Source organism: Zea mays, chromosome 10 (assembly GCF_902167145.1).
Source record: "Zea mays cultivar B73 chromosome 10, Zm-B73-REFERENCE-NAM-5.0, whole genome shotgun sequence".
Lineage (NCBI taxonomy): Eukaryota > Viridiplantae > Streptophyta > Magnoliopsida > Poales > Poaceae > Zea > Zea mays.
Window position 1 is genome coordinate 106,855,423 of NC_050105.1, and position 23,228 is coordinate 106,878,650.

Genomic DNA, 23,228 nt, shown 5'->3' on the forward strand with positions numbered 1-23,228 from the left:
GATTGTATGGGGAGCTGGGTTACCTTGAGAGAGGACTCTGGGGCGCTTGAACGGCGGCAGGGACACAACGAAGCCTCGGGTCAACGGCGGCGGCCTTCGGCTGCACAGTAAAGGTCCAATGAGCGCGAACCGAGAGAAATAGAGGGGCTAGAGGCAAACCAGAGGGTGTCTCATGTTGCTGGTGAGGAGGCGGAGCTCATCGGGGCAACGGACGCGACAGGGGCTCGACAACGGCCACGAAACGGACGGCGGACCACAACAGAGCTCCACAGGCGTGGGCGTGTTGCGAGAGAGAGGAGCGAGGGGTCTGGTGGGGGCACAACTGAGCGAGGGGAGTGAGCGAGTGGGTGCGGGCTCCAGAAAGAGGTCGGGCGCGTGGGGGGAGTGGCCAGGAAAGCACGACGAGGGCGCATCCACGACGGAGAGCGCAGACGAGAGGTTAGGGAAGGGGAGGTGACTGGCAGGTGGGGCCGTGAGCTAGCGAGGGCGCGTACGAGAACAGACGGTCAACGCTGACAGAGCGGGCCTGCCAGGCAGAGAGAAGGAGTGAGCGCGTGCGTGAAAGAACCGGCGCCGACAAGCCGGCCCCACCGGGCAACGGGAGGGAGAGAGAGAGCGCGTGCGCTGACGCGGGCCATCACTGACAGGTGGGACCCACGCGGGCGCGTGCGGCCTGTCTGGGCTAGCTAGGCAGAAATGTGTTTTCCTCCAAATTTCTAAAGGCTTTTTCTTTTTATTTTCTCTTTGGATTTCAAATCAAATTCAAACCAAATTCAAACTAATTCAAACATGTGCATTAAACAAAAGAATAGCATCCAAATCAAATTCAAACCAAATTCAAACTAATTCAAACATGTGCATTAAACAAAAGAATAGCGTGATGCATCATTTCATTACTCACATAGGTTTTGATAAAATAAATATTTAACCCCTCACCTAATTGACTTAACTCTAATTAAAAGAAAGAGAGAGGAAGTCTAGAGAGAGACAAGAGATAACACCTGAATTTGGTAGGCATTTAGAGAAGAAATTTTATACCCCTAAATTCAGGGTGTTACAAGCAGCGAGAGAGTGGTGCGGTCCCCATACCATCACACCTACTTCTAGGACCACATCAACACACAATGCATGTCAAAGAGGTCTCGACGCTCAAGGGATGGTTACATCATCCGTTATAGCATCTCCAAAAGGGATCCTAAATAAGGTTGTATTTTGAAATATAGGACTCGGGACTATAAAACATACTCTAACAGTAACCCTATTTTATAAAAATTCATCAAACGATTATATAGCTTGATTTTTCGAGTCCTAAATATAGTATCCCATATATTGGAGCCCTGTCCTCCTTTTCTCTTAATCTACCACTATTTATTTCCAAATAACGTGACTTATTTCCTAAATTGCATTATTTAAGGTCTAACTATTAGAGTAACAACTTATTTTGAGGTCCTAAACAATTTAAATATGGTCCTATTTTAGTTTTAGGCTCTATTTTAGAGCTCCTTGTTGAAGATGCTCTTATGTATGCTATATATAACATTACAATTATTCATTCTAACTTAAACTAGTTTTTATTATTGACCCCTTGATGTGTACAACTACCTCACTGTCATAACTTAAACTACATTTGACAATATTGCTATCTTGATATAATTTAACTTAAAAATGAAACACCAAAGATATAGATAAAGATTGTAAGGTCATGCTCAACAGAGCGTACATATAGCCATGCAAAACACTATTTTTACATTATATGTTATACTGTTTATAGAGTTTGAAATAGAGAGTGACGTAAAGAGGTTGCCGGACGTTAGGTGCCTACCTCCGCGCACGACTCGCGCCTGCTGCTTGTCATAGGACGACAAGTATCCATCAGCGTAAAATTTTGAAGTTAGGATATACTTCTTTTGTCCTAAAATATAAGTCATTCTAAGATTATTAGAGAATCAAAGTTTTTTCAAATTTGACCAAATTTACAATGAAGTAATAACATTTACAATATTAAATGTATATCATTAAATTCTCCATTAAATATATTTTCATGATATATCTATTCTGTGTCATAAATCTTTATGATTTTCGCTATACTTTTGGTCAAACTTTAAATACTTTGACTTTCGAAAAATATTATAATGACTTATATTTTAGGACCGAGGGAGTAAATTTCAATTATTTTTCAATATAAAAAGAAAAAAAAAGATAACATTTGATCGGGTTAACATTGAGAGCCAGTTTAGTGACCAGGTATGATAGAATCGCTGGTTATCAAATCAGCAATCAGAATGGGCCTACTACGGAAGTCATTTCTCCCTATCTAAGGCCACCTTTCACTCCGCCGTTCTCTGTCACGACCGGGAAAAACCTCGCCGCCGCCGGCCTCCTCTCTCTTGCCTTCCATCCCCCGTTGCGTCGAACCGTCCCTCTCGGTAAACCCGCATCGCCTTGAACCCTTAACCTCCAGGCGGAGGATCCGCCGAAAGGCTGGACCAGTTACCCCCATCCTGCACGGCGCAGGGGAGTAGAGAGAGGATGATGGAGTCGGAGGTGGTGAGGATGGAGATGGTGCTGGCGCCGACGCTGCCGTTCAAGAAGGTGCAGACGGCGGACAAGTATCCCAAGGGCCAGTCCCGGGGCCGCCAGTGGAAGCACCTGCGCCACCTGCTCCAGTCCGCTGATGCATCCTCCATGCCCCCGGACCGCCCCAATTGTGAGCACCCTCCGGGCCCCACCTTCATGATCTGGATACTCCTCCTGAGTTCTGTTAGATGATTATCCAACAATCGCATATTGTGGCCGTGCTTGTCTTTAGAGAACCACACGTTTCTGCGTTTCTTCTCAGTTATTCATGTTTATGTGGGTAATTAGTTGAAAATTATTGGTTGTGTGTTGGTGCTAATAAATAGAGGTAAGTTGGTTGCTCCTATTCAGTTAAGTTGTCAGGATCATAGATTAAAGGCCTGTTTGGTGCGGCTCTGGCTCTGGATCCGGCAACAACGACTTCAGTAGAGGAGCCAGCTGCTTCAAGCACCTGAAGAAGAGGAACCATTTTTTATGTAAACAACAGGAGCTGTAGCCACTTTTAGTGTATGGAGGAGGAGCTACCTTTTGAGGCTTCTACTCTTGCCCTGGCTGTGGCTCCAGCGGAGTTGCTGTTGAATGGGGAGCCACGCCAAACAGGCAGTAACAATTTATTGGATTAGAATGTATACATGCTTGTAGGCCATTGGCATTTGCCACCAAGTGGTTTGGTAAATAAAAAGGTCTTCAGATCTGGACTCTACATTTTTGGACAGCAGAAGGATCACATCACATCGAAATTTGTCGTTACAGAGTAGCTGTTTGACTGTTCACACAGAAACTATTAGATTAATGCCATCGTCATGATTATTATTCCATACTTTTTGTGAAGAATTTGTACACACTACACAGATGAATGTCAATAATATTATATTGTGGAGATCTTGATACACATTGAAATAAAATTTTAAGATTGTTTTGAGCACTGTGAATGGAACCTTAGATATTTGTAACATATCATCACTTTACTTTTTGAAGCAAGACTTTACTATTACTGAACCTGAAATGTCATCGCAAGCAAGCCGAATGATTCAATCAGGGATTACATCAATAATAGGACTGGCAACACAATGGCACTTCGAGCCAAGCTCGGCTAGAGCCCGCACTACTTTGTTACATTTCTATTTTTGTGTGTTGACTGAAAAAGAGACCTGACTTTTATTGATCATTTGGCTCGAGCATTGCTCGTACAAACTAAGAATTCTTTTTAGCTGCAAAGCGTTTTGTCCATTTGCACCAACGAGGATCAAAGAACCATGAGTAAATAAAAGATGGTAAACACTTGGAGCACTTGGACATACTTTAACTCTATTTATTCTTCCTTCTCTATCTGCCTTGAGCAAGAGCTAAGAGTGATGAAAATCTAGGTTTCACTGATACGTGAGGTAGGCTGTTGTACCCATATTCGACATGGAAGGATACTGCGAAATGTTGTGATATGCATATCGGGAACTACCATGAAATTGTGGTTTTAAAAAATAGAAGGATTTAATCACCAACATGTTTCTAATACTTCCTGATGCTTCAACCCAATACGTTGTTTGTATTCATGCGATAGTAGCAGGGTGATGGGGAACTAGGGGGGCATGCAAGGTGGGCCAGGATATGAGAAGAGTGCTTACCCAATGTGATAAAAGATGATGAGGGCAAGGGCTTCCCATTTTGCTAGTGGGTGGCGTTAGATAGTCATAGGTGGTAAGCAATTGATGGCTATGGCAAAGCTGTATTGAGGGAGGAGATAGGATTGTCATTTGGAAGAAGAACGAGCGGTGGTGGAAGCTCCCTGCATGGAGGACCAAATAGCACTAGGGCATCTTAGATGGGATGTCTGGCCCCAACAACCAAGCATATTGCCCACTCATGCTTTCTCTTTTTTTTTCTTTTCCGGTTTTCCCCTTCATCTTGTGATGGGTATGTATTGAGTATGTGTGTTTTACATATTTCAGTTATTGAGTAGTGGTGCACACTAGTTGCTTTTTTAATAGTATCAACCTTAAATATCATAATTTTCTATGTTAAATAATTTTAGCTCGTTTATACATGTTAGTGCTATTTAAGTAAAAATGCATCTATATCCTCGCCAACTTCGCCTATATTGTCTAAACATAACAGGTCCTAAGAGCTAGTAAAGGAGGAAGGTTTATGATAGGCTTGGCGAGCGAACGTTAAACCTAGCCATTCTAATGGAGATGAAACCCAAAAGAAATATGTTGGGGGCATAACCCTTTTAGTGATGCACCATATCGAAACCTGGGTATAGTGTTAAATGTGTAAGGGACGGGTCGACACCCCTTGATGACGCGCTGTGACACGATGTAGGCACGATGTCAAGTGAGCAATGATGGGATCGCTACTTTCTTAGTGGCACTACATCAGCGTCCGGGTGTAGTGAAAAATGTGCAAGTGTCTTTATATCATCGATGTGTGTGAAGGCTAAGGAAGCTAGTCAAACCAACTAGAATTTGTTTAGGTAGTTGGAATGTAGGGTTGCTTACAGGTAAGTTAAGGGAGTTAGTGGAGGCAACCATTAGGAGCCATGTAAATATCTTATGCATCCAAGAGACTGAATAGAAGGGTCAGAAGGGGAAGGAAGTGGACAATACCACCTTCAAGCTTTGGTACGTAGGGACAGTTGCAAATAGAAATGTAGGAGTTTTGATTATTAAGAGCCTCAAGAATCGTATGGTGGATATGAGAAGGCACAAATATAGGAGCTTGTCGTTGGTTATTTGTCCTTGAACGTAATGAGCGCGTTTGCTCCCCGAGTAAGCCACAATGAGAGTGCTAAGAAACTTTTTTGGGAAGACTTAGATGGCATGTTTAGAGCTATACCTATTAGTGAGAAGCTTTTCGTAGGGGGTCTCAATGGGCATGTAGGTACAAGTGCAGGTTTCGAGGCGGTTCATGGATGTTTTGTGTATGGTAGTAGCAATCAAGAGAGAGAGAGAGGAACTTTTGGACTTTGCTGTAGCTTTTGATCTGTTGGTAGACAACATTTTCTTTAGGAAGAGAGAATCTCATTTAGTGACCCATAGTAGTGGCCAACACTCTAGTAAGATTGACTTTGTCTTCACAAGAAGAAAGGATAAACGAGCATGCCTACAGTGTGCTGTCTCTCAACATAAACTTGTGGTGGTAGTATTTTGGTTTAGGTGGCCTTAGAGGTGTGTGGATCAACCAAAGTGAGTGGAGGTGAAGCTAAGGTTGTGTTTGGTTGAGCTATGTCTTTCGAAAAAACTGTTGTGAGTTGTGGGTTGTGGAAAAGCGGTTATGGGTTATAGGCTTTGCGATAATTGAAAGTTCTTTGGTTCAAAAACTGTGGCTTTTGGAAAAACTAGTCGGTTACCCGTGCGTTGTGACGGCTCAACAATACCCACGTAAATTATCCACCAAAAAGATCTCAAGATTTTTTATTGGTTGTCTCCACTCTTCGCATAATATTTTTTATGAATGCACGGGTACCATAGACAGCAAATCAGAGACCCCCATCCCTTGCCTCCCCTACTTCCAAGGTTTCGTAGAGCAGGAGGGGAAAGGGAAGAAGCGGGCATACCTGTTCGTTGCCCGAGAAGGACACGACGAATACCTGGGCATCTGAAGGCGACATAGGTAGTATACCGCTAGATATGTAGGGAGAGAGCATGCGAGCGGAGAAAGAAGCCCAGCCGAAGCAGCTCCAAACTAAGAGGCACCAGCACCAGGCGTCAGTCCGAGAAGGGCGAGAGAATGTGAGTCTTCCAAGCCCTGGATCCGCCGAAGCGACACAACACCACCACCAACTCTGTAGCATATGCCGACTGCTGCCACGCTACTGGCCTTAGTTGTCCAATATCTCAGACCTGGACTCCTCATCGCTAAGATAACCTAAGCGTGGCAGGCGCCACCATGTCCTCCTCGACGGCACACACGGAGAAAGGCCAGGAGCATGACCGACTCGCCCCGTACCCGCGTCGACGAGCGTCGGTCGGCTCGCGGTTGTGACCGTGGGCGGGGGCAGCTGGTTGGGGTGGAAGAACAGGGCGAAGGCAGGGAAGACAAACGGGACGTCTGACGACGGCGAAAACGATGGTGCACGCATGATGTGAAACGTCCTCGTGGACGTGCAATATCCACTGCGCTAGTCGGTGTCGGGGCTAGTGTCGGACGAATACGGGGAGGAGGCGCCTGCTCCTACGCCCTCTGCCGAGAATGGGGTGGCGCGGAGGTGGAGGCATGAGGGGAGAGAGAAAAGTAGAATGGTGAAAGAGGTGGTGGCAACTGAGGCGAGGACCATCATTATCGTGCGGAGGTATAGATGGCCAAATGGGCAGTGTCTGGCGAGCCGGCCCGAGGCACGACCCATTTAATAGTGCATGGGCCAACCCGGCACAAGCGTCGTGCGGTGCTTGGGCCGTAGCCTCGGCCCATAGTGCTTGCTCGACCCGGCACGATTATTTTTTTATTTTACAAAAAAACCATATATACATAGGTACAATTTATATTCAATATTATAAACACCTAAGCATGACGTTCTACTGGTTAGACATTTTCGCCTAGTGTCTTCCACCCTTCTTCCATCAGGGTGTGGGTTCAAACCCCACCTGCTGCACCGCTTTTTAACATACCCCACCTGCTGCACCGCTTTTTAATATTTTACGCTGAGTTGATTTGGAAGAAATGTAGGGACTTTTTTATAAAAAGATAACGCAGGGCGACCGTTGAAACTGGTGCTTTAAGTATAGTAGAGACTAATGTCAGCTTCTCTCAATGACAAGCTGACCCCACCCGTTTACCTCATCTTCCGGATGGATCATTGGTCGAGGTCACGCTCGACCGCGCTGGCAGACCCTTGCTCTCATGCATGGCGATTAAGGTTGTGCTTGCCCGCAACAGCGGACCATGCTCTCTCGCGTGAGTCGTGACAACCGAGGTCCCACGTGGTGGTCAGGGCCATGCTCGAGGCGATAGCCTTGCCTTGGGGAGGCCAGAGATGGAGGGGCCGCCCGAGTCGGGTGCGGGAGAGGAAGGAGCACCGCCATTGGCTGGAGACGCCAAACGTGACGAGAAATGGGTCACGGTCTCACGGACGGAAAGAGGTCGGGGACAGGAAAGAAGAAATAAATGAATTGATATCTTCATAACTAGTGGTAGGGGTAATTTTTAAAGTTGTCCACCTTCACAACATGTAAAATCAGGCAAGAGGTGAGCTGCTTTCAGTTTTGTACTAGGCAAAAGCAGCTTTTGGCCTAAAGTAGCTGTGGATTTCATCTCTTTGGTTGGCTTTTGGCTTTTGCAAAAGCAAAAATAGATTCAAAAGTCCAACCGAAGGGACCCTAAAGATACCTTGGTGGTGGATTGAGAAGGTCCAAAGGGCTATTAAGTAGAAGAAAGAATGGTACAGACGCTTGTACCATGACAGGAGTGTGGATAACATAGAGAAGTACAAAGTAGCAAAGAAGACCGCAAAGCGAGTTGTAAGTGTGGGAAAGGGTAGGGACTTAGAGGATCTTTACAAACGCTTGAGTACGAAGGAGAGAATGACATATATAGGATGGCTAGGGTCCGTGAGAGGAAGACAAGGGACTTTAACCAAGTTAATCGCATTAAGGATGAAATGGAGCACCTCTTGGTGAAGGAGGATGAGATCAAACATATACGGCAAGAGTATCTCAACAAATTGTTCCCCGGGAGAATGTGGACACAACCTTTTAGTTAGATGACTTTTTGATTACACCAATAGGCGCTTTGCTTTGTGCATAGGATCCAAGAATCTGAGGTTAGAGAGGCATTAGAAAGTATGAAAGTGGGTAAGACAATGGGCACTGATGGTATCTCAATTTTGACATGGAGATGCCTTGGGGACATAGCTATAGTATGGCTAAGAAAGTTGTTCAACCATATTTTCCAGTAGATGCCTGATGAGTGGAGAAGTATATTGGTACTGATTTACAAGAATAAGTGAGATATTCAAAGTTGTACTAATTTATTGGGGAATTGAGGTGACGATCCACACTATGAAACTACAGGAGAGTTATCGAACATCGTCTGAGAGGAATAACGAGGATCTATATGAACCAATAAGCTGCATATCTGTTTTCCTTCTCTTTTATTCCGCAACCATATGTAACCAAGGTATTGTCTGTTATGATCAACAACTTCTATCGATTGGTTAAATTGTCATTATGCATAGACCGGAAAAGCTGCATGGAGTAGCTACTAATAAAATCCTGTGCCTCTAATTCTTTGTCCACCCAGCCGAAGTCGTCCCTCATTTTCCCAACAATTCTATTAATTAACCTCTCACCTTGCTTTCCCTTTCAATCACTAGTTACCACCGGTTGGTGCCCCCCCCCCCACCCCAAAGACAGCAACTGAGGAATCTTATGGCATTATTACTTTTATATACAAAAGATAATTTTATATAGTTTGGTCAAGCATGGTAATGTTTGATAAAAAGACCATGCCACTAGAAAAATCCATAAGTTTTTGTTCTTACTGTTTGTGCAGTTTTTAGATTGAAAGACAATAAAAAATATGATCTCTTGTAGGCTTGTATGAGATTTTTCTCAGTAAAATCATTCAAGTTGGATAATTGGAAAATAAGAAGTTAAGAACCTAGCAAGTCTTGAAATAAGGGTGTTACATTGTCAACATGTTATCTTGAATATGCTGCATATGTGGTTTGTGCAGATTGAGACAACATCATATGCTGACGCTATTCAATTTTATGCAGATATGAATATCCAATCGCCCCCATCCATTTACCCACCAAAGAGATACTGTGACTTAACAGGTTTTGAGGTATGTTTACTGCAATATTGGTTCCTTCTTTTGGGCTTACTTCAATGGTTATATTGAGCTTCTAAAGGTCAAACTGGAAGAAGAAAATAAGGGTCACACCGTTTCCTTAGTACTACTATACTGGTCACAGTGCGTTTACTTACTATTGGTATTATATTTTTTTTGGCTTTGGTAACTTTTGAGTATTGACTTGATATGTGATTGGAACATCTCTATAGGACTGGTTCAGTTCTTGTCTGTAGCACATGAAAGTTGTACTCTCTGTAGAATGTGTGCTATTAGCTGCTGGTCGGTAGGTTAGAAGAAAGACTAATTGGTAGCTTAAAGAAGTTATACCTAAGAAATACTGGAACGCCATTAGTATGCAACTCCCTCTGTTAAAAATGTATAGGACATTTTTGTTTGCCCCAAGTTAAAATTTCTCTAGGACCAAGTTTTTAGGAAAAAATGGACCATCTACTGCATAATTAGTTTTATGAAATTCACCGTGAAATATGTTTTGATAGAGTAGTTTGGTACTGTAGATAACTGAATAGTAACATATTTTCTATTAACTTGGTTGAAGTTAGAGAAATTTGAAGGAACTAAAAGGAGACCTACATTTGGAACAGATGTAGTCAATACTGTTGTCTTTTGAACAACGGACTATTATGTTAAAGAAGCTTTGCATGTCTTTTGTCTTCTGGAAATGCATACTGTTTTCTTCTGTTGGAGCTTTGAAGATGAAGATATTGTTTGGAAAATATGGCTGTCATGATACTCTTTTGAGTTTGTTTTTTCCTCCTGAAACTTTTGATTAGGGCCATTTCACATAATATGTTTTTTCCCTTTCTTGTCCATGTGTGGAAGCCAATAGAATGAAAAACTTCTGAGTGGAACTGTTAGGCAGTTGGTCGCGCTAGACTAGAGGTGATTATAGGTTCCCAGCAGTTACTTCATACAAGGTACTTGTATCTAATGTACGGCTAATCTGTTTTGGAACACTAATAAAACAAGATTTTGTATCTTAAATCTGAAGTGACTATTGAATTTTGATGTGGCTTGGATAATATCTAAATTCTTGCAATTAGCTGTTGAGTTTATTTGACATCATTTCCAAAGTTCTTTGGTAGGCAAAGATTTTGTCCATTTTTCTAGCATTTTTTTGATAGCTATATTTGCATCAGATTGGTACCACCTTCTGTGATATTAATAACCTGTGTATTGGACGTCCTCAGATTACATAATGTAGAAACTTTGTCTCAGTTCCCTGATATTGATAATTTGTGCATTGGATATCCTCAGCTGATATCTATGTTAGTAGTTTTGGCTGAAGCTGAGCAGTCCTGTTCTAGCCACTGGGCAGTGGCCTAGCCTGTTGTAGTTGAAGCATCCCTAAGGCCTTGTTTGGGTGCGTCTGGATTGAAGGGGATTGAGGGAGATTAAATCCCATGCTATTCAATTTTTACTAGAAAAGGGATTTAATCCCCTCCAATCTCCTTCGATCCAGACGCAACCGAACAAGCCCTAAGGTAGTGTTTGGTTCCAGGGTGGGAAGGTCCCAGGTGGGTTATCCCACTTTTGGATGGAGATGCGGGTTCAACTCGCCCCTAGAAATTTGACAGGCAGGGTCGTTCCAATTGGATTGAGGGCTCTTGGTGCTAGAGTGCAAGCATGCGAGAAGAGAGAGGTTGATGGTGTTGGCGAGCTCCCAGGAGAAGTCGGCAGGCCTTGGGGCCAGTAAGCTCAGGTGAGGTCAGAGGGGCTTCGGGTCGGCGAGCTCAATGGCACATACGAGATCTGCAGGGCGGCAAGAAGAGAGAAGGGATCAAGGGACAGACTGACCTCGATTAGGTGTGGCGGACTTCAATGGTGTGGATGGAGCTTGACGAGCCGCTGGGGCTATAGTGCCAACTGCCAACCATAGGTACGCCGATAACAGGCGCGCGGGGCTGCCGGCCGGCCATGGGTTCACTGGTGGCTGGGAAGCGAGGGCAGCATGGTGGCCGTGATGGACAATTGGGACGGCGTAAGATCGATGGAGAGTCGAGAACAGATGGAGAAGAGGACGTGCTGTGGCCGCTGAAGAAGCGAGAGAAAGGTGAGGATGGGTTTGGTCCATGTGACAGTTCTAATCCCACTTTTCATATCCCTTCAACCAAAGTAAAAACAAGGATGACTCTGTCCCTCCAACCGAACAACAAACAAGGACCATCCTATACTACAAAACGAAGATAGGGCCATCCTGTCATGTACGGTAAGTCGTACACAAGGCGCGGGCGCGCGCGATATCCGGCGGGCAGCAGATCGCGCGGCTAGGGATGCTACAGCGCCACAGATGGCAGGCGCCCAAGTTTAGGAAAGCACCACTATGGCAAGGGATAAGTAGGAAAGTAGCAATTTGGCACTTATGGCAAGGAATAAATAGGAAAGTAGCACTTATGGCAAGGAATAATTAGGAAAGTAGCATTTTGGCAAGAAGGATAATTAGGGAGCTTGCTCCATTTGTGTGGCCGTCGGCCTTATATATTCTCAGGTGCTCAGCACCGTGGAAGGCAATAAAGAATCAAGTCATCTCCTCTCTCCCTCTCTGAAGCCTGCGGCTAGGAGGAATACTCCTACCGGAGAAGACGACCGAGGGCTACGAGCTATGTAGCCGAGGCCCGACGAGTCAAGGGTTCGACGCTCTTGACAGCTTGGTATCACGAGTCCGGAGATCCTCGCCTCACCCAGTCCTGCCCACCGACCCACTCACCACACCACCATCCCCGACCAAGTCCACCAACGGTTCGCCACCCTCCATCCACATGGCCGAGCCCACTTTAGCCGACGTCATCGAGATGATGAAGGCCATGCAGGCCGACATCACCAGGCTGAAGAAGTCCGATTCCTCATCCTCAAGCGGTGCCCAGCCCGAGCGTCATCGCGACATCGATCGCCCGCCAAGGTTCCAGAAGTGGGACTTTCCGCGGTTTGATGGCAAGACCGATCCCCTCCTCTTCATCAACAAATGTGAGTCGTATTTTTGACAGCAGCGTACGATGGTGGAGGAGCAAGTGTGGATGGCCTCGTATAACCTCGAGGGCATCGCACAACACTGGTACATACAACTACAGGAAGACGAGGGCACCCCGTCCTGGAGCAGATTCAGGGAACTGCTCAACCTGCGCTTCGGGCCAGCCCTCCGTTCAGCGCCGTTCTTCGAGCTCACCGAGTGCCGACGCACCGGCACGGTCGAGGAGTACTCCAACCGATTCCAGGAGCTCCTACCCCGTGCTGGCAGGATGGCGGAGGAGCAACACGTCCAACTCTACACCGGCGGCCTGCTGCCACCACTCAGCCACGCGGTGCGGATACTCAACCCCGGCAACCTCAACACCGCTATGAGCCTAGCGCGGCAGGTGGAGCAGATGGAGCTCGCCAAGATCCAAGCACCGGCCAAGACAGGGCCGCGCGGCCTCCTACCGCCGCCACCACCGCGGCCAGCGCCCCAGGCGCTACCGGCGCCACAGGCCCCCTTGGCGCTGCTAGTGCCGCCACTGGGCGCAGCAACGGGCCGTGGCGACGGCTCCAGGCGCTTATCTCCAGAGGAGATGGCGGATCGGCGCCGCCAAGGCCTGTGTTTTAATTGTAACGAGAAATATTCCCGTGGCCACAACCGTTTTTGCAGGCGCATTTTCTTCTTGGATGGCATCGAAATTGAGGAGACCGAGGCGGAAACGGGAGTCGCGGAGACCGACGCTCCCTGTTTCTCCCTCCAGGCCGTGGCCGGGGTTGCGCCAGGGGACACCATGCAGATCGCCGTCACCCTCGGTCCGGTCTCCCTGGTGGCACTGCTCGACTCGGGATGCACCCACAATTTTATATCCGCGGCGGCAGCGCACCAGTCGGGCATCCTCATCCAGCGCCGACCCCGCCTCACGACCATGGTGGCCAACGGCGAACGGATCACCTGCGCGGGCGTTCTTCGCAATGCGTCGCTCCACCTCGAGGGCGAACTCTACCCGGCTGACCTCTTCGTCATGCCATTGGCCGGGTACGACGTCGTCCTCGGCACACGATGGCTTGGGGCGTTGGGGCCAATCGTGTGGAACCTCGCCAATCGCCGCATGACGTTCCAGCGCCAGGGGCGCTCCATCTCCTGGTCGGGCACGCCCAGCCCCAAGGAGCCAGCGCTGCGCGCCACCAACGGGACAGACGCCCTACTGGAGGCCCTCCTCGCCTCGTTCGGGGGGCTCTTCGCAGCTCCGATGGGTTTGCCCCCCAAGCGCGCCCACGATCATCGCATCCTCCTCAAGCCCGATGCGTCGCCGGTGGCTGTCAGGCCGTACCGCTACCCGGCTGCACACAAGGACGAGCTGGAACGACAGTGCACCGCCATGATTGACCAGGGAATCGTGCGATGCAGCGACTCCCCATTCTCGTCGCCCGTGCTCCTGGTAAAGAAGCCCGATGGCTCGTGGCGCTTGTGCGTCGACTACAGGGCCCTGAACGCCCTCACCATCAAAGACGCGTTTCCCATCCCGGTCATGGAGGAGCTTCTCGACGAGCTCCACGGCGCCAAATTCTTCACCAAACTGGATCTACGGTCGGGCTATCACCAGGTCCGGATGCGGCTAGAGGATGTGCACAAGACCGCGTTCCGCACACACAACGGCTTGTACGAGTTCCTCGTGATGGCGTTCGGGCTCTGCAACGCCCCCGCCACGTTCCAGGCACTGATGAATGACGTGCTCCGACCATTCCTCCGACGGTTCGTCCTGGTATTCTTTGATGACATCCTAATTTACAGCAGCAAGTGGGCCGATCACCTCTGCCATCTACGGGCCATCCTCGATGAGCTGCAACGCCATCAGCTGTTCATCAAGCGCTCGAAGTGTTCTTTCGGTGCACCATCTGTCGCCTACCTCGGCCACATCATCTCGGCCGCAGGGGTGGCCATGGACCCGGCCAAGGTGGCTGCCATTCACGACTGGCCGCCGCCACGCTCGGTCCGGGCCGTTCGAGGGTTCCTCGGCCTCGCCGGGTACTACCGTCGCTTCGTCCACAACTACGGCACGGTGGCTGCCCCCTTAACGGCCCTCCTCAAGAAGGATGGCTTCGTCTAGGATGACGCGGCCATGACTGCCTTTACGGCGCTCAAGGCAGCCGTGTCGTCCGCTCCTGTCCTCGCCATGCCATACTTCGGCAAGCGGTTCGTGGTGGAGTGCGATGCATCCTCCACAGGCTTCGGTGGGGTGCTCGTCCAGGAGGGACACCCGATCGCGTTCTTCGGCCGACCTATCGCACCCCGCCACCGCGCCCTCGCCGCCTACAAGCGCGAACTTATCGGCCTGGTCCAGGCCGTCCGGCACTGGCGGGCGTACCTATGGGGACGACACTTCATCGTCAAGACGGATCACTTCAGTCTCAAGTATCTCCTCGACCAGAGGTTGGCCACGATTCCCCAACACCATTGGGTGAGCAAACTCCTGGGATTCGACTTTACGGTTGAATACCGCTCGGGCGCCACGAACACTGTCGCCGACACTCTATCCAGGAGGGACCCCGACGAGGGCACACTGATGGCCATTTCAGCACCCCGTTTCGACTTCGTCGAGCGCCTGTGCCAGGCACATGCTACGGATCCGGCCCTCGTCGCCATCTACGAAGAGATCCGCGCAGGCACGCGCGCGGCACCATGGTCCATCGTGGGTGGAATGGTCGCCATGGAGGGGCGCCTCTATATTCCAGCCACTTCACCACTACTACGGGAGATCGTGACCGCTGTTCACGACGACGGCCACGAAGGCGTCCACCGCACCCTGCATCGACTAAGACGCGACTTTCATTTTCCCAACACGCGTCGTGTTGTGCAGGAATTCGTCAGGGCGTGCGACACGTGCCAATCATACAAATCAGATCACCTGCGGCCGGCGGGTCTCCTCCAGCCCCTGCCGATCCTAACTGGGGTGTGGTCGGACATTGGCATCGACTTCATCGAAGCTCTGCCCCGCGTGCAAGGCAAGACAGTCATTCTCACTGTCGTCGACCGTTTCAGCAAATACTGCCACTTCATCCCGCTGGCGCACCCATACACGGCAGAATCAGTGGCGCAAGCGTTCTACGCCGAGGTGGTGCGGCTGCACGGCGTTCCGCAGTCCATCGTATCGGACCGCGACCCCGTCTTCACGTCGGCCTTCTGGAGGGAGTTGATGGCCCTTACCGGCACCAAGCTGTTCATGTCCTCCGCCTTCCACCCACAAACCGACGGCCAATCGGAGGCAGCCAACCGCGTCATCGTTATGTACCTCCGCTGCTTCACCGGCGATCGACCCCGACAGTGGCTCCGGTGGCTTCCATGGGCGGAGTACACCTACAACACGGCCTACCAGTCCTCACTCTGCGAGACGCCGTTCCGGGTGGTCTACGACCGCGACCCACCGACCATCCGGTCCTACGAGCCGGGTGACGCACGTGTGCCCGCGGTGGCGCAGGAGATGGAGGCACGGGCCGCCTTCCTCGACGACGTTCGTTACCATCTCCATCAGGCGCAAGAGTCTCAGAAACGCGCCTACGATCAACATCACAGGCAGGTCATCTACAACGTTGGTGACTGGGCCCTTCTTCGTCTTCGCTAACGGCCATCGGCATCTCTACCACGTTCACCCACTGGCAAGCTGAAACCCCGCTACGTCGGCCCCTATCGTGTCGAGGAAATCATCAACGACGCGGCCGTACGCCTGCAGCTCCCGTCCGATGCTAGAATTCACGACGTCTTCCATGTGGGCGTCCTTAAGAAATTCGTTGGGGCGCCACCAACTGAACCACCTGCGCTATCGGCCACACTCAACGGTGCAGCGGTGTCCACACCTTCCCGTGTCCTGGCAGGCCGCCTGGCTTGCGGCATCAAACAAGTTCTGGTACAGTGGCACGGCGAACCAGTGGCGTCTGCGACCTGGGAGGATTTCGAGGACTTCAGGGCCAGTTTCCTAGCTTTCCAGCTCGAGGACGAGCTGACTTTCGAGGACGGGAGAGATGTCATGTACGGTAAGTCGTACACAAGGCGCGGGCGCGCGCGCGATATCCGGCGGGCAGCAGATCGCGCGGCCAGGGAGCGCGCTAGGGATGCTACAGCACCACAGATGGCAGGCGCCTAAGTTTAGGAAAGCACCACTATGGCAAGGGATAAGTAGGAAAGTAGCAATTTGGCACTTATGGCAGGGAATAAATAGGAAAGTAGCACTTATGGCAAGGAATAATTAGGAAAGTAGCATTTTGGCAAGAAGGATAATTAGGGAGCTTGCTCCATTTGTGTGGCCGCCTGCCTTATATATCGATTTTTTTTTGCATTTTGGCACTTCCTCAGAAAAAAAATTACGTTTGGACCTTAGAAAATTTTAATGTCATTTTTGGACCCTTTGCTCGGCGCCATAGGCTATAACGCCGAGGTAACACAGCTCGGCGCTATAGGCTATGGCGCCGAGGTACGTGCTGCGCTGGCACAACCCGGACGCCGTGGCGCCGACGTGGCACCGAGCTCGGCGCCATAGATCTTGGCGCCGAGCTCGGTTGTAGCACTGCGAACTGGTGAAAAAGTAGGCTGACCACCTTCCCGGACAGCAACAGCCACTCTGTCTGATTGACTGACATGTATCTAGCACTAGAAGTATGGGTTCTTAGTACTAGTATATGTAAGGTCAGATGGGCTATCATTGATTGGTGCACATAGAGTAGTACACGTCTGCAAATACAGCAGTGGAGCCGTGCAGCGATAGAGAAAGATCTGTTGGTTCGCATCAATCGAAGAGATCTGATGAAATCTAGCAACTCGTGATGATATCAGATCGGAGTCTCTCTCCGAATATGCAGAAGTATTGTAAAGTTGTACTAATAACAATCTTATTTTAGTGTAAAGAACGAGCGCATGACGATAGTCCCCTGCGTGCCCTTTCCCCTCCCAGCAGTCCTAGCTAAGCCTAAGCTAGCTATAGCTCCAAGTTTTAAAGAAACAAGTAGTAGGAAACTTCAAACCAAAATCCAAAAGAACACGACTCCACTCGCTGGACGGAGGGAGGACAAAAAATACGTGTAGTGTACTCCAAGTGCAGGGTATGGGTGGTCACCCACACACGCGACCAGATGGCTAGCTAGCTAGCTTCGACACAAGTGTCGCGTCACTGACATAAACTAAAAATCTAATCCGGGTGTGAAATAAATTTGGATAACAAAAAAACAAATCAGTGAGAAAGACAAAAAAAAAGTATTGAATGCTCATAGTGGGGCTCGAACCCCCAACCTAAGGTTAAGAGCCTTGAGTTCTACCAACTGAGCTAGATGGCCTTTGTGATTACATAACCGAGCTCGGCGCCATAGATCTTGGCGCCGAGCTCGGTGCCACGTCGGCGCCACGGCATCCGGTTGTGCCAGCGCAGCACGTACCTCGGCGGCATAGGCTATGGCGCCGAGCTGTGTTACCTCAGCGTCATAGCCTATGACGCCGAGCAAAGGGTCCAAAAATGACATTAGGGTCCAAACGTAATTTTTTTTCCGAGGAAGTGCCAAAATGCAAAAAATTCGGCCTTATATATTCTCAGGTGCTCAGCACCGTGGAAGGCAATAAAGAATCAAGTCATCTCCTCTCTCCCTCTCTCAAGCCCGCGGCTAGGAGGAATACTCCTACCGGAGAAGACGGGCGAGGGCTACGAGCTACGTAGCCGAGGCCCGGTGAGTCAAGGGTTCGACGCTCTTGACACATCCCATCCTCTCTAATCTCCAAACTAAACACAACCTAACTAAACTGTACCTTGCAGCTCAGTTCTAGTATCTGCATGACATACATGAAAGAGAATTCTAGAAAGAATACTCTGAATAACTCATTTGTATTGCTATTTGTTTATCAAACTTCCACATAACCTACTTCTGCATTCGCTTCACTTTGATTGCCGATGGCAATTGAACTAAACTCTTGATTGCAGGCACGGTACGTGGATCCGAGGACAAAGTTGCGCTACTCTGATCCAGAGGTGTTCAAGCAGATCAGGATGCTTCCTGATGAATACGTCCAAAGGTACCTGGCCTTGAGAAATGCAGCAGTTATCCTGCGATAACAATACCTAGGGGTAGCAGTCTTGTTGCCTAACTATGCTGTAGTACTCAGATGTATGTATACTCTGATTGTATGGACGAGGTTGTTTCTGAACATTGATCCTTCTAAATAGATCTTTCTTCCTCCCTATTTTAAACAGATGTATTTTGATGGATTTCCCTACGTGATTAGAGACATTATGCTGTATATTTTATGTGCTGACATTTGGGAATTGATGTTTAAATATACTAGTCCTAACTCTAAAAATATGGTGACAAATGCATCATTACTGAATGATAAGGTGGAAATGGAGACAGAAAATGTTCAAGCAATTCCTGAAGGCAATCAAGCACCAAAAAATGAGTTATCAAACAGCAACAATGGTAGTCCTGCTATGGAGATTTCACCAAATAGTGTGCCTGATAATTCTCGTCTTACTGTAAGTGATCAGATGGCTACAGCATTTGTTACTGTGGAATCCCCAGATGCTATTTCAAAAGTAGCTGCTTCAAGGATAGTTTGTTCTCTCCCATATATATCCAATGAAATATTGAAAGAAGCACAAACTCTTGAGAAGGCAGGTAATAACCCATCTATGGTAAGTGTGGTTGACGTTCATGCACATGGTATGGATAACAATGGTGCAGCACCTTATTCTGCTGTGAAAAGTGCTAGTTTGAATGAAAATGAAGTTGATCCAATTCATGCATATGCTGCCAAAGCTGTTACTGAGCATCCAGACCAAAATGAGAATCTTGTACCAGTGAATGCAGATGAAATGGCTGATGAAGGCTTGAATGAGATCCTACCTGATGACAAGGATGACAAGAAAGATTGTCAACTGGAAGTTAGTAGTGGGCCTGTCATTTTGAATGACAGTTCTACTCCTGTCTATCCTGAATTTAGCAATTTCTTTTATGCAAAAGATGGAACAGAAGTTTCTAACAATGCAGTAGATTCAAAAAATAACGCAGAACAGCATGCTTTTTCTAATCAGGGAAAAGGGAACATGGAGGAATGTAAAGATTCTGATGGAAACAATGCAAGTGAATCGAGTGTTGCCCAAAAGCTAGTGTCTGTTATTGTGCTCCCTGCTTCAGACACAGGCGATGTGAGTAACTTTGTAGAAAATTCTTGTATATTTCAAGCGAATTGGTTTTAATCCAAACATGATACTCCCGCCGTACCAAAATATAGTTATTTATAGCCTTTTTTTCCATCCACATTCGAACGAGATATACAAACTACATTTATAGGTTAACTAATGAATGTATATTTAGTCTAAAATGAATTATATTTTGGGACGGTGGAGTACAAATATTTTGAAAGGCAGGTTCTCCTTGGTCTCCTATTTTTTGTTAACTTTCAATGCAGCAGGAAGACCCCCACTGTGAGGATTTTATTGGAAATAAAAAAGAACACTGTAAAAGGGGGGGGGGGGGGGGGGCAAGAGAAGTCAGGGGGAACTATGACCAGAAGTGTACAGGGGCTGTACAGGCAGGAGCAAGGCCAACAACGTTAAGCTAAAGCCTAAAGTAGCAGAAGTGAAAAATACTGCAATTAGGCTTCCTCTTGTGAACTTTGGTTCCGATTGCTGAAGGACGACCACGGTCGAAGCTGAACTTATTCTTTTGCTTCTGAAGTAGTCCCTACGGAATGAGTTTGTTTTTTTATAATGAGTTTAGACCGCAAAAATATGATTGGGAGGCCTTGTACCGAAGATCCGAAAAACATCTTCCTGAAGCTCGTTATGAAAAGGTACTTCAAAAACTCTAATTAGTGGGGTCAACTGCTTAGTGAGTAAAACAATTTACTTTAAAAAAAATTCTCGTATAAAAGGGGCCATGCTCGTGATCATTGGCACAACATACGTTGTGTCACGTACTTTGCTTACAAAGTTTGTTCTACCTTCCAAGCTTGCTTCGAACACTTTCTTACCTCGAAACCAGCCTTAGCCAGCATCAAGAGAACTCTGACTTCACAGAGATAGCTGGAGAGCAATCAATCCCTGAGCTAGCTTTAGTGCTCTTCGGAAACCCCTGAGACGAGGGTTGAGAGCTTAGTTGTAGCAGCCGAAGCTGCTGCACCACAAACTTGAAAGGATTGTGATGCCCAAGAGGGGGAGGGTGAATTGGGCTTCTCTAAAATTCTTGCGAAAGATTAACCCTAAACAAGAGCCCAACTTCACCCAATCTACTAACTAGAATATAAAAGCTATGAAACGGTAAGCAAACCCTAAGTCATTATGACAAATACTAGCAAAGCAAATACAAAAAGTAAATTGCTCAAAGTAAATGCGAATTGTAAAGTAAGGACAAGAAAACTCCTCCAATTTTTCCTGAAGCATCAAAGAGTCGACACTCTCCACTAGTCCTCGTTGGAGCACCCGTGCAAGGGTATCAGCGTGGTAGATCCCTCACGACCGCGTACAATCACCGAGTCGGGTCACCAACAAATCCTCTAGGGTGATCACCGAACTCCAATCGCCACCGAGCCGTCTAGGTGATGTCGGTCACAAAGAGTAATAAGTCGTAGACTTTCACTTGACTAAGAGAAGCCTAATGCATGCGGTGTGTGCTCTAGGTGGATCTCATGCATACTAATGAGGTCCTAACATGGGATTATGATTTTGCTAATCACCTCACTAGGCTATGTGGACTTGCAAAATGCTCTAGCAATGAATTCTTGTTGGTTGGGGCAGTGAAAGTCGCCTAGAGGGGGGGTGAATAGGGCGAAACTGAAATTCTCAAAAATAATCACAACTACAAGCCGGGTTAGCGTTAGTAATATAATCAAGTCCGCGAGAGAGGGTGCAAAAACAAATCGCAAGCAAAAAAGAGGTGTGACACGCGGATTTGTTTTACCGAGGTTCGGTTCTCGCAAACCTACTCCCCGTTGAGGTGGTCACAAAGACCGGGTCTCTTTCAACTCTTTCCCTCTCTCAAACGGTCCCTCGGACCGAGTGAGCTTTCTCTTCTCAATCACTTGGAACACAAAGTTCCTACAAGGACCACCACAAGATTGGTGTCTCTTGCCTCAATTACAAGTGAGTATGATCGCAATAAAGAATCAAGAAGGAAGAAAGCAATCTAAGCGCAAGAGCTCGAAAGAACACAAGCAAATCTCTCTCTCTAAACACTAGGGCGTTGTGTGGAATTTGGGAGAGGATTTGATCTCTTGAGTGTGTCTAGAATTGAATGCCTAGCTCTTGTAAGTGGTTGGAAGTGTGAAAACTTGGATCCAATGAATGGTGGGTGGTTAGGGGTATTTATAGCCCCAACCACCAAACTAGCCGTTTGGTGGGGCTGTCTGTCGTATGGTGCACCGGACAGTCCGGTGCACACCGGACATGTCCGGTGCGCCAGCCATGTCACCAAAGCCGTTGGGATTCGACCGTTGGAGCACTGTCTTCTGGGCCCGCCTGGATGTCCGGTGGCGCACCGGACATGTACTGTAGAGTGTCCGGTGCGCCACTACGCGCGTGCCTGACTTCTACGCGCTCTGGCGCGCATTAATTGCTGTTGCAGGTGACCGTTGGCGCGAAGTAGCCGTTGCTCCGGAGTTACACCGGACAGTCCGGTGTACACCGGACATGTCCGGTGAATTATAGCGGACTAGCCGTCGCAAATTCCCGAAGCTGGCGAGTTCCCGAGGCCGCTCTTCCTTGGAGCACCGGACACTATCCGGTGTACACCGGACAGTCCGGTGAATTATAGCGGAGCGCCTCTGGATTTTCCCGAAGGTGACGAGTTTGACTTGGAGTCCTCTGGTGCACCGGACACTGTCCGGTGGTGCACCGGACACTGTCCGATGTACACCGGACAGTTCGGTGGGCCAGACCAGAGGTGCCTTCGGTTGACCCTTTGCTCTTTTGTTGAACCCAATACTTGGTCTTTTTTTTATTGGCTAAGTGTGAACCTTTGGCACCTGTATAACTTATACACTAGAGCAAACTAGTTAGTCCAATTATTTGTGTTGGGCAATTCAACCACCAAAATCATTTAGGAAATAGGTGTAAGCCTAATTCCCTTTCAATCTCCCCCTTTTTGGTGATTGATGCCAACACAAACCAAAGCAAGTATAGAAGTGTATAATTGAACTAGCTTGCATAATGTAAGTGCAAAGGTTGCTTGGAATTGAGCCAATATAAATACTTACAAGATATGCATGGATTGTTTCTTTGTTTTTAACATTTTGGACCACTCTTGCTCCACATGTTTTGTTTTTGCAAATTCTTTTGTAAATCCTTTTCAAAGTTCTTTTGCAAATAGTCAAAGGTAAATGAATAAGATTTTGCAAAGCATCTTCAAAATTTGAAATTTTCTCCCCATGTTTCAAATTCTTTTCCTTTGACTAAACAAAACTCCCCCTTAATGAAATCCTCCTCTTAGTGTTCAAGAGGGTTTTGATATTAATTTTGAAGAGGGTATACCAATTTGAAATTATATCACAAGTAAGATATCAATTCGAAAATACTCTTTGAAAAACTAAAATTTTTGAAATTGGTGGTGGTGCGGTCCTTTTGCTTTGGGCTCTTACTCTCTCCCCCTTTGGCATGAATCGCCAAAAACGGAATTATTAGAGCCCTTCAATTACTTTCTTCCCCTTTGGTCATAAATAAATGAGTGAAGATTGTACCAAAGACGAAGTCCTTTTGCTTTGAACTTTTCCCCAAAAGATGGAGAGATGCGCGGAGCGACGGCGGACGATGAGTTACGGAGTGAAAGCCTTTTTCTTTGCCGAAGACTCCAATTCCCTTTCAATACACCTATGACTTGGTTTGAAATAGACTTGAAAACACATTAGTCATAGCATATGAAAGAGA

General features: G+C 47.7%; 1 protein-coding gene across 3 annotated transcripts; it reads left to right on the forward strand.

The window, feature by feature from the left end:
- The first annotated feature begins 2,272 nt into the window (after positions 1-2,272).
- Positions 2,273-18,670, forward strand: LOC100280831 (nucleus protein). 3 transcript variants are annotated; one of them, XM_008663655.4, is made up of 4 exons: positions 2,273-2,426; positions 2,515-2,707; positions 9,290-9,357; positions 18,294-18,670. In XM_008663655.4, the coding sequence occupies exons 2-4, from the start codon at positions 2,530-2,532 to the stop codon at positions 18,423-18,425; spliced, it is 378 nt and encodes a 125-aa protein (XP_008661877.1). In that variant the 5' UTR covers positions 2,273-2,426; positions 2,515-2,529; the 3' UTR covers positions 18,426-18,670. The 3 variants fall into 3 exon arrangements, with proteins under 3 accessions (XP_008661877.1, XP_008661879.1, NP_001147223.1); XM_008663657.3 differs by having other exon boundaries at positions 2,523-2,707; NM_001153751.2 differs by having other exon boundaries at positions 2,304-2,707; positions 18,294-18,612.
- Positions 18,671-23,228: the final 4,558 nt, after the last annotated feature.

Coding starts and splice junctions, on each gene's coding strand:
- LOC100280831 (XM_008663655.4), top strand. CDS start 2,530: ATGATGGAGTCGGAGGTGGTGAGGATGGAGATGGTGCTGGCGCCGACG. Junction 2,708..9,289: donor GCCCCCGGACCGCCCCAATT/GTGAGCACCCTC, acceptor AATTTTATGCAG/ATATGAATATCCAATCGCCC. Junction 9,358..18,293: donor GTGACTTAACAGGTTTTGAG/GTATGTTTACTG, acceptor TCTTGATTGCAG/GCACGGTACGTGGATCCGAG.